This window comes from Acyrthosiphon pisum, chromosome A2 (genome assembly GCF_005508785.2).
Source record: "Acyrthosiphon pisum isolate AL4f chromosome A2, pea_aphid_22Mar2018_4r6ur, whole genome shotgun sequence".
NCBI lineage: Eukaryota > Metazoa > Arthropoda > Insecta > Hemiptera > Aphididae > Acyrthosiphon > Acyrthosiphon pisum.
The window spans coordinates 62340224-62351669 of NC_042495.1; the positions used below are offsets into that span (position 1 = coordinate 62340224).

The following is an 11446-nucleotide window of genomic DNA, read 5'->3' on the forward strand; positions in this document are numbered from 1 at the left end:
AGTTTTGACTTTTGTCAAAACCGGCTGCAGCCCCCTTAATAAATAAAATATTAGTATTTGAACAGCATAAGCAACAATAAAAAATAAAAAATGCAGAGGGGCTGGAAATTACTTAAGGTGCCTGCTACTGCAGTCAATTATAGCTCAAAACTCAAAATACCTTAAGTTTTGACAAAATTAAAGTTAATTTTTATTTTGAAAAAAAAAATTTGATCTCTGCAGTAAATTGTCTATAAATTGTATAGAACACTGTAAAAATTAAATCTTATATTATTGTGAGCTGTACCTTATTGAACACTTGAAAATATGAGTTTTTTAAAATCATAATTTAAATCCAAGTTCATATTAAATATGGAAACTGTTTCATACAATCTACTGACATTTTTCTGCTGAATTCAAATATTTTTTCAGAATCATGTTTTTCAAAACAATAAGCAAGTCGTCGTAAAATTTGTATAATTAATTTTATATTGTCATTGATTTATTTACATGTCCATGCGCATATTGGAATGGTGACCGCATTGAATACTCACACTAATAATCATTTACAACTAACCTATAGATCCCGGTCGGCTCAGACCCCCATAGCCAGCCCCCTTTATTTATTAATAATTATACATTTCACAAACTATAAAGTAGTGTAATTTTAGACTTTAGTTGTTATGGTATTATTTTAATTCGCTTATATTGTACAAAATATATTTTATAATTATTACAGTTTAAAAAAATAATGTTACCTACCACTCATTTATTTACTTAAGAAACTCAGCTAAATTCCAATTGTTTAACACTGATTAACATTTAGATGTAGGAACTTCATCATTCATTGGTATATTTTTATTTTAGCCATTATAATAATATTTTAATTTACTTTGCAGATGAATTTCATAGGGCTGTTAAAATATGTACAGGGACCAGTTTGAGCAAGCACCTTGTGCATACCGTGTTTGCCATATTTGACGAGGACGGTGATGGTCAATTGAGTTATAGAGAGTTTATTGCTATTATGAAGGACCGGCTAAATAGAGGATTCAAGGTACTAATTTGGTATAGTATTACATTCTACCGTTGTGATTGTTTTCAAAATATGAATATTAAATTAATTCCTTTTAGGTACTTTCGTCAATGACTCGTGACAAATTCTTATTATATGAATCCATAACATATTTTTTTGTAAATATTAATATATAAAACTGTTCTATAGTATTTAAAAATTTAAATATGTGTTTTAATAATTTATGTTGGTATTTTGTTATAGTCATACACAAAAAATGAAGGATGGGATGCATTCAAAATCTGTTTGAAACATGAAATTAAAACTCCTAATTAATAATACACTCTAGTTTAAATTAAGTTTTATTTTATTAAATGTTTGTCTCTTTTTAATAACTTGAGTAACTTGTTTGTTTTTTCAATTTATAAATATTTATAATCGATACTTAAATTAAATTAAATTTTTTTATAGATATGACTAATGGAAAAATACATTTCAAAAGAAATATAACACAAATAAATTTTATTAAGAACACTTAACAAAATCAAATTTTATATGTATAAAAATACAGATTATTGTAAACTGCATAGGAAAATAAATTACACATGCTTGTTTTTTTAATAAGTACAGTATTAATTATTAATAGGATACAGTTTATACATCCACTTACATGTATGTCATTTTTAATAATTGTTTACATAATTCAATGTTTTTGTTATAGTTATAAGCATTTGTATTAAAAATATATAAATATGTCTAACCCATAGATCGACCTTAAATCGACATACCCAATAATCTTATTCATTTGAGAAGGCTATTGGTCAGCTGAATACTTGATTGACATGGCTTAACAGCCAGGAAGAATACTGCAACACACATTTCAAAGTATATTGAATACAACATTGATATCAAATCAACATTTAATATAAATATTATAACAAGTTTATGTTTGATTGTATTAGTCACTTTCATCCACATCCATCCTAGACTATTTTATTAACACAATACTGTCCAAATGAAAAATCCAAATTTCAAAAACTGTCAAACATTATTTTTTATTTATGTCCATTGTATAAATTGTAATTAATTACTGCCTGTTTGCATTTATAAATTGTTATGCAAATGTATGATACACAACCTAACCTTTTCATTAACTTTTATCTTCTGTCTTGTGACCATTCCAAAATGTACCTAATTATTTATTTTAGTTTATTTTTAAAAATGCATGTAGTATCACCATACTTCCAAAATATTTCAAATTTAACCAAATATTTTAACTTACCGAACAAAATCTCCTGTTGGATTAGCGAATTTGTTTCGTACCAAAAAATTTGACAAGATACTTGCGACTTTTTCTGGATCATCTTCTTGTACAGCATGTCCAACTCTAGTTAATACTTGCATTTCAAATTTACCTAAAAATGAAAAATAAAATAAAATATTTTTTTAATTTATGAACAATTCAGAATAATACTAATCAAGGCATTGAATTTACTTCTACTAAGTGAAATTATTCATTGATACATTAGTATGTTATTGATTCGGAACGGCGCAGTGGCTAAAATCAATCACGCAATGTGATTGAGAGTAAACAACGGCCGCTGCACTAGTTCTTGGATGGATGATTACCTGGTCCATAGTGGCAAAAACCTTGCCACACATATACATGTTGCCAACCAACCGAAACAACATACGAAACGTAATTCCTACAATAGCTATAGGTCGAAGTTGCCGAGCTCTAGACCAATAAAAAAAAAAAATAATAATATGATGTTACCTTGCATTTGACCAACAGTCAAATCTTTGTCCATACGATCAATGTTAGCCAGTAATAATAATTTTTGCGCATGTATAGATAAGAATTTTTTTGAAAGTCCTTGAAACCATCCAGGCCAATGCTTTTCTGTCTTACACAAATCAATTCTCCATGTATAATTGCCCAATGATTTTTCATTCTGGAAAACAAGATATAAATAAACAAACTCATATAATAATTTAATAAAAGTAACTACATAGATTATAAATACTATAGTCACTGCGGTAATAAATATGCTGCGCCGATTTACTAAACCTAGCCGCCAAGTCAGTTTCTGGCTTATAACATCAGAACCGCTAGTAAATCGGGGCAGCATATTTTGTACCACAGTGAGCGATCTATAGTATTTTTAATCAATGGTTATACTCACAGAAAATGAAGATGCACCAAACTCTTCATCTTCTATAATAGAATCTATTGAATATTGAGATTCTGAAATAGCTTCTGTTAATACTGGAGTCTCAATTGTTGGTTCTTCAAATTCGTCCGTACCAAGTTTACCAGTGGCAACACTAAAACCAAATCAATTAGCAATGTTTAAAATTTAAATAACAGATTGATGAATAATTATAAAATTACTTTTTTATCTGTCCTGGAATGGAAACTCTGGCGGATTCTTCATTTTTTATATGACCATTTCCCATTCTAAATTTGCCAACAGTAACAAAAATAAATTTAATTAACACTAAAAACATGTAACTTTCTATCAATAACTTTTATAAAGGTGTACAGATAATCTGGTATTTCAACATTAGGTAGTAACTTCTAAAATTACAAGTTTTTAATAGTTTAAACATATGTTTTTTTTAGACACTTAGAACATGTTAACTAATTTTAAATGAATTAAATTTTATTACAATAAGTATTATATAATGTTAAATATTTTCAAAAAGTTTGACCAATTATTATTAAAATTGGAGTTTTGAAGTAAATTTTAACATATTTTAATGTTTTTGGTGTACCTGTTATTATTAATTACTTAAATACTTAAGCAGTAACTTTAAATCTAAGTCTCAAACATAATATATTATATACATACCCCCATGAAATAGCATCCATTAAACTTTTAAACGATTTTGGACGACTTCTCAAAAAACTTTGCATACTAGCTAATGATTCCATTGCTGAACCTTCAACTACATCGATGACAACCAAACCAATAATTGGCAAATCTGATTCTGCTGTAGAAGCAATATTTACAGCAATAGCTCCTCCTAGACTATGTCCCATTAGAACTATTGATGGCATTTTGTCTGGATATGATTTACGTAATAAACTTATGATATCGCTGCAATACATTTTAATAATTCAGTTAAAATATTCTGTACAAAAATTTAAATATATCAAAATAGTATACCTAGTAAAAGTTGTCATGGATAAATCATTATCATCTGTTGTAAATGAATTCCCATGCCCTCGAAGATCAACTGCTAAAACTTGGCATTCACATTGTTTTACTAAATGTTTCTAAAAAAAAATTATTTAATTTACAATATTGCATTTGAAATACTTGAACACTATTCAATTTAATATCGTAATATTGTATTAAAACAATAACATTCATAATGTAATTTGAAATTACAATAAATTATAAAATAAAATATAAAATAATTATAAAACATGTAAATTTCTGAATAATTTTAGGTCATGGAACAAAATCGGTTTCTTGTTTGAGAAGGTAAATAATTTAATAGTTCGAAAGATTACATTGAATTGTGTCATATGTGTTTTCAATTACCGAATAATATGTGTTAGACTAAAAATTAAAGAAACCAAGTTATGACTGTTTGAAATTTGATGTAGATGGGTTAATTTTTCAATGCAATCACCTAAGGTTAGGTTTTAGTGTAATCACATTATATTAATTAAATCAAGAGTGTTTACAAAATCAAGGATTTAAATTTTAAACACTACATGAATATTATGTTTGCAATGATTAATGCTTACTTATATATATATATATACAAAATATATTATAACACTGTACACCAAAAAAATGGAAACATAATTTCATACAACTAGCATCAATTGAAACCTAATGACAGTAGAAATGCAACGTAATGTTTTTAATGATATTTATTAATTTGTTTTCAATAATATACTGTGATTAAATAAATATAATTATTGTTTTATTATTAACTTCTTCTTAAACCAACTAATCCTGACAAAATATTAGGTATGCTAACACTAGTAACTACCAAACTGATATTACATCAATACATTATGGTGATACTCACAGCAAAAAGAGACCATGTGAGAGCATTAAACCCCCCGCCGTGGAGCAAGACAATCAGCACGGATTCAACATTACCCAGTGAGTAGGTCGCAAACTTGTTACCGTCAATGTCAACAAAGCGTTTGTGTTCAAAATACTCACTCCAAGATATAGGAGTCAACTCTTCATATGAACGGTTCAATCTAAACAAACAAGCCAACCCGTTAATAATACAGTAGGTAATACTAATGCAGCTACATTTTGTTTTACACTTTGTACACATACCTAGTTTTTCGTTGAGGCGGTTTTTTAAAGTTTCCTCCGTGTAGTCCGAATTTACCAATATGAGACATGGTGAGCTGTAAGTATCTGACTATGAGTCTATATTGACTATATTAGTGTTTTTTCTTTCACATGTCTTGAGTACCAAACGATTTATGTTTTTTCTTCTCTTTTAGTTGAATTTATTACGGTTACAATTTAAGTAACAAAAAGTAGAAGTTCTACAGTAAAACGTATGTAATTCGTATAAATGAGGAACGGACTCCCGACACTCCTGTACAATGTATACAGTTCTGTTTCAACTCAAACTCAAACACCCAAATCCTATATTCCTATCACTATTTACTATCAGCATACTATCAGGCATCATTAAAAAAAAGGATACACAATGATAATAGTTACCACTGATAAATCGTTATCATAAATCTATTTTGATCTTTCGTTCTTCGGTCTGCAAACACACCAGTCGTTGTGGACCTCTAGGGTTTGTTTACCATAAATTCTGTTATGCCTCCCTATAACCGGAGTATAACTTTTGGCTATTATTATTCTACACGGGTCATACTTGACTGTGCGGAACGCTTATGGAAAAAAATGAACACAAATGCAAGTAAACTCAAAAGCAATAATTAAGTATTTAACCTATTATTTTTTAGATTAGAGCTCACAACGATAAATTTATTTATATTACAATGACGTGTTTATTTTTATTTTATGTTTGTGTCTGTAATCACTTTTTAAGACATAAAAAATAATTCATAGATTTTAATTTTTGAGTGTAGTGTTGGTAGAAAATTGTATCTTGTTAAAAATTATACATTTAGTTTTTTTTAGAGTTTTTTGTTACAGCAATACAGCATGTCTACTTACGTGGAACCTTGTTTTAAATTTTCCTATAAAAATTAAACATTTTATACATTTTTAAGTTTTTAACTACGAAATCATTTTAGATTCTGAAATCTGAACGGATTTAGTGGTTTTACAATGGTGTATATTTTTTTTTTTTATCCTGTATACAAAATTTCTACCAGAAGGAGTACTTCAATTTCAACATAATTGTATCTTATTTTAGCAAATTGAATCAAGATGGTACTTAATGAGGTTATTTTTTGATTGGTATAAGTCTAGTTTACCGGGCACCATTTTTTTTTTGAAAAGGGTTGTTTTGACGAGTTAAGAACGATGGTGCAAAAAAAAATTTGCGGAAATGACTATTTTGGAAGTTATAGCTTCCCGAAGTTAGCGATTTTACGTTTATACGCGTGCGCGCAACACTACTATAATGCCGCGCGGAGGACCTCGAGTTTTGCGACCAGAGCCGGCAGGCGTAGGGAGCTTCTATAGAGCGTTGAGCGTAGGTATGCGTAAAAACTCAGAATTTGAAACTTCCTAAGCATATAATTTCAAAACGAAGTCTGGCTTTCCAATTTTGATTGCAACGTCGTTCTTAACTCGTTGAAATACATAAGTTTCAAAAAAAAAAAAAATCAATATTCGTAATAGGTGCGGTAAACTAGTGACGCTCAAATGCCAAAAATCGTAAAATAGCGAACTTCATTAGGCCATAATTTCAAAACTAAGTCCGTGCGCTAAATTTGGACTTCACCATCGTTTTCAGCGTGTTTAACTACATAAGTTTCAAAAAAAAAAAAAAATTCAAAAAAAAAGTGTCCGGTAAAGTAGAAAAGTTCCCTGTGAACTACTTGAGGTGTTGTTGCATAGCAAGTCGAGGGATATTTTCGATATGCGGAGCGCTGCGACGGTGCCGAGGAGCGCAGCGACAAGTGCCGCGAACTGTGTAACACTGCCCATGTACTACGACATAACTTACCCTGTAACCTACTTAAGGTGGTGTTGCATAGCAAGTCGGGGGATATTTTCGATTTGCGGAGCGGAGCGACGGCGCCGAGGAGCGCAGCGACGAGTGCCAATACACGCGTAATCACTGCAACTTGGAACTTCCATAACTTTTGAACGGTAAGTTTCGGGGAATTTTTGAGGAAAACCGAGGTTCACCTGAGGTGGTTTTATACAACAAATCGTGGGATATTTTCGATTTGCGGCGAGGAGCGTAGCGACGAGTGCCGCTAACTGTGTAACACTGCCCTGCTTACTGTATTTACTGTAATTAACTATAGTATGAAACGGAAGATGAAGATGAAAATGAATGCTTTGAATAATTAATAAAAATTCAACAAAATAAAACAAAATGAGACTTGTAACTTTTAAAATAAAAATCTCGAGGTCCTCCGCGCGGCATTATAGTAGTCTTGCGCGCACGCGTATAAACGTAAAATCGTTAACTTTGGGAAGCTATAACTTCCAAAATAATCATTTCCGCAAATTTTTTTTTGCACCATCGTTCTTAACTCGTCAAAACAACCCTTTTTAAAAAAAAAATTTCAAAAAAAAATGGTGCCCGGCAAACCAGACTTGTTCCTTTAGATTTTCTCAATAGTTATTTAATGCCACGGGAAAAACCACCGACAAATTACGAAAAACTGCTAAAAATGAGATTTTAATTTCTAACGTTTTGTCTATCACCATAGAAACGAATAAAATAAATAATATTGTAATATTAATTCAACTTACAGGCTATAATAAATAATAACAATATAAAATATCCAGACTGACAAACCGTCTCCGCTCAGAATCGTTTTCCTTATACAATGATATTATATTTTGAATTCAAGTTTAATACAATCCATTGTACATTGACCCACTTGTAACCTACCGACTACTGTACCCGCTTTTTTAAAATTTTTTTTTATCATGTATACAAAATTTCTACCAGGAGTGCTTCGATATCAATATAATATAGTATCTCATATTTTAGCAAATTGGATCAAGATGGTAGGGTACTTTAGAAAGGTCATTTAGAAAAACCACCGACAAACTACAAAAAACCGCTAAAATTGAGATTTTAATTTCTAACACTTTGCTTATCACCATAGAAATTAGAAAGGAATAAAAATAAAAATAACGATTTTAGTTATTTTGTTGTAATTCAAAATATTAATCCTACTTACAGGCTATAATAAAATATTAAAATATAATAACAAAATAAAATATCCAGACTGACAAACCGTCTCTGCTCAGAATCGTTGTTCGTAGGTACATTCGTAGGTATACATTGATATCATTGAATTCAAATTTTAATTTTAATATAATCCATTATACAGTGACTCGTTTGTAACCTACTGTACAGCAGAGCAACATCCACTAACCCGCTTTTTTAAATTTTAAATTTGATACAAAATTTTATTAACTTTAATTTAACTTTTATTTTTATCAAGTACCTATGGGCTATGGAACATGAGAAATCGTGAGTATATCCTGTTTGAATTTTAAACTTCAAATGCTCATCAAATTTTAATTTGACTTTTCGGTAGAAATTTTTTTTTTGTTAAAGGTATATAAATTTATGAGGAATCTTGTATTCAATTTTCAAATCTTAGATTTAAAAAGAAACATTTTTAGGAATTTCTAACTCAAAATAATATGCAAAGTTTCATGATTTTTATGTATTTTGTCAAAATTCGAACTTTTAATGATTATATAAAAAAATTATGTCTATGTACTTTAATATTTTTCAACTGCCTTTGTAACTATATATTAGATTCCTTGTATTAAATTTTAACGCTTTTTGAAGAAAGAAAAAAAACTAAAAAAATTGAAACTGAAAATGTCCGTAAAAAGCTCAAAACATTAAAGAAGTCAAAATATTTTGAAAATTGTATGGCGTTTAGAAAATGGTATTATAAACATTCAGTGAAAATGTCATGTATCTATAGTCATTTGTTTTAGAGTTACACCATAAACCAAAATCGGTTTTATCGAAATTAATTATTTCCGTTTTTCCTTAATTTTGTTATTTTTCCCGGCGTTTTCAAACTTTTGGGAATTTTAAACTTTGACTCCCGAATCCACCAAATAGATTCACTTTCCCATCGAACAAGATACTGTTGAAGAAAATCCAAGCACTTTTACTATCCTAAAAGGTGATGACAGGCACAAAAAAAAATGTAAAAAAAAAAAATGTAAAAAAAAAAAACACACATCATTGTAAAATCAATACATTCATCGTTCCACTCAGAATCTAAAAGGTGGGTAAGACTGTAAGTAGATGTCGCTCTGCTGTAGGTATGCCTGTACAGTATAGGTTACAAGGTTTCAATGATCTTTAACAATACATTTTAGAGGTGCACATAAATATTAATGAATACATATTTTAGTAAATATATACAAGAACATGTTTGGGTAATCACTCCCAGTGGAGACTGGAGAGGTCCCGGCCTTAGTCTAATATTTCATACTAAGTCATATGGTCTTCGAGACGCCTTATGTCTTCAGCGCTATTTCTGCTGGTTTGGTGTGTTGATCTAACTTTATCTCATGTTTTCTAGCTTGTAAGGTCAGCTAGTTCGGAGTGTCTACCGATCAGCCACTAAAGTTTCCTCAATTTCTCTGTAATTTGCAGTTTTTTCTGGTGAACGATGGGGGGGGGGCGGTGCGGTCACATTGGGTGCCGCGCTTGTGCGGGGCCCCTCAAATTATGTATTCTGAATATCACTTTATCTATAAATAATAATAATAGTATTGTCCCAATTGTACGCAAATTGCGACCCGTGTGGTTTTCTTAGGGTTAATATCTTAGGGTTAACACTCGGAAGAGCAAATATATACATACTGGAGGACTCTGTTCTGATAAAATATAGTAACTAAGTAATAGCATACTAAAATTATAAAAATTAATTTATTCATCAATAACTTCTATTTAATTTAACTTGAACATGATGAGAACATTCAACATAATGCAAAGATCTAGATGGCGGCGGGGCCCGGGAACCAACACCCTTGAGGCATTGCCTCTTTACAGAGATATTGCACTGACTGCCCCAGCGGTTTTTGTGGCACTTTCTGGAGCAGTGAATGGGATAAATATTTTGGACGTTATAGTACGTCTGGAGTAGTGAAAGGGTTTAACAAATGGCGCTTCATAAATTATGACTTAAAAAAAAATTATTTATTTTTTAAAATTCAATAAATATTAATATTGCATAATAATAATTATACATACAACCATTGATTATAAATATTGTAAATATTATTTAAAATTATAATCAATGACACAAGTATACAACATACCTAATATGAATCGATGGTTATCACATATCCAAAAATAAGTCGATATTTAATAATATAACTAAATATTCTAAAGTAAAATAATAATAATTAATATTATTGTTAAGAATTGATTTATTTATGAATACTTATATCTCATATAGTATCACAAATAATACATAAACTATGTACTTATACTCTTATAATGCAATTTACAGAACATTTTAAACCTAAATATTAAAATAATTTAATGACAAAGAAACAAAATTAATTTAACAAGAAATAGATGTTTCTAGAATGAAGGTTTTTATAATTTTTCAACAAACTTTAGTAGTTTTTGACAATATTTAATATACATTTTTAAAAACAATGTTAATTCATTCAACTTTAGCTCTTGTATCCATTTTGGCTTCTCCTTCATCAATTGGACGGCCTCTTATACAATGTGGATTCATTTTTCCATTGACTGCATCTTCAGTGACATGAACACTAACTACATCAGATCCAGGTATTTCAAACATTGGGTCCAACAAAATGGATTCCTGTAGAAATTGTAAGTAATTTGTCATATAAATTATTATTGAACTATTTACACAGTTGATAAAGTTAATAGTTGACAGTGCAGTAGTTAAGTACAATTATAGTATGTAAGCACATTTTTAGTCAACGACACAAATAAGCTGAGACAATAGTTTGGCTGATATTATATTTAATTGAAATAATTAATGAATTTAATCATTCATGGTATTTCATTAGTAAATGTTAAAAGAGCACACAACACAAAAAAAAAAAAATGATTTAAATGTTAAATTATTGTAACTATGGCTATATTAAATGATTTGGTGAAAATCCGATGTAAAAAAAATTATTACTTTAAGAGATATTAAGAAATGTAAAATAGCCACGTGACGTCATTGGGCCCTACTCATCGTAATTACCTATCTTATACGTGTAAAAGTTCCTCGTCATCTACACTAACGATTTACCCTCTCTAAACATTTTATTTTGAAATAAA

At 29.5% G+C, this 11446-nt stretch overlaps 3 protein-coding genes across 6 annotated transcripts in view; 1 reads left to right on the forward strand and 2 right to left on the reverse strand.

Annotated features, from left to right (window-relative positions):
• The window catches only part of LOC100159777 (calcium uptake protein 3, mitochondrial), a 19681-nt gene extending 17741 nt beyond the window's left edge, over positions 1-1940 (forward strand). For all 4 annotated transcript variants that reach the window (XM_001950026.4, XM_008183108.2, XM_008183107.2 and 1 more), the window contains 2 exons: positions 879-1036; positions 1259-1940. In XM_001950026.4, the coding sequence (XP_001950061.2) occupies positions 879-1036; positions 1259-1330 (230 nt within the window). In that variant the 3' untranslated portion in view covers positions 1331-1940. The remainder of the gene's footprint in view (positions 1-878; positions 1037-1258) is intronic.
• Positions 1590-5639, reverse strand: LOC100161823 (protein phosphatase methylesterase 1). Its single transcript, XM_008183106.3, has 9 exons — positions 5311-5639; positions 5048-5228; positions 4168-4277; positions 3850-4098; positions 3390-3455; positions 3181-3322; positions 2772-2949; positions 2277-2409; positions 1590-1860 (listed from the first exon to the last, which is right to left on the reverse strand). The coding sequence occupies exons 1-9, from the start codon at positions 5376-5378 to the stop codon at positions 1842-1844; spliced, it is 1146 nt and encodes a 381-aa protein (XP_008181328.1). The 5' UTR covers positions 5379-5639; the 3' UTR covers positions 1590-1841.
• Positions 5640-10311: 4672 nt separating this feature from the next.
• LOC100163883 (ATP-dependent Clp protease ATP-binding subunit clpX-like, mitochondrial) overlaps positions 10312-11446 on the reverse strand; it is a 15226-nt gene continuing 14091 nt past the window's right edge. Inside the window, exon 12 of the mRNA XM_003243310.4 lies at positions 10312-10973. Coding sequence (XP_003243358.1) covers positions 10809-10973 — 165 coding nt within the window. The 3' untranslated portion in view covers positions 10312-10808. The remainder of the gene's footprint in view (positions 10974-11446) is intronic.

Excerpts from the sequence above, each read along its gene's own strand:
- LOC100161823 (XM_008183106.3), bottom strand. The coding sequence starts at position 5,378 with ATGTCTCATATTGGTAAATTCGGACTACACGGAGGAAACTTTAAAAAA. Across the intron at positions 3,456-3,849 it reads ATGGATGCTATTTCATGGGG|AATGGGAAATGGTCATATAA; the intron begins GTATGTATATAA and ends TGGCAAATTTAG. Across the intron at positions 2,950-3,180 it reads TTGGTGCATCTTCATTTTCT|AATGAAAAATCATTGGGCAA; the intron begins GTGAGTATAACC and ends CTTGTTTTCCAG.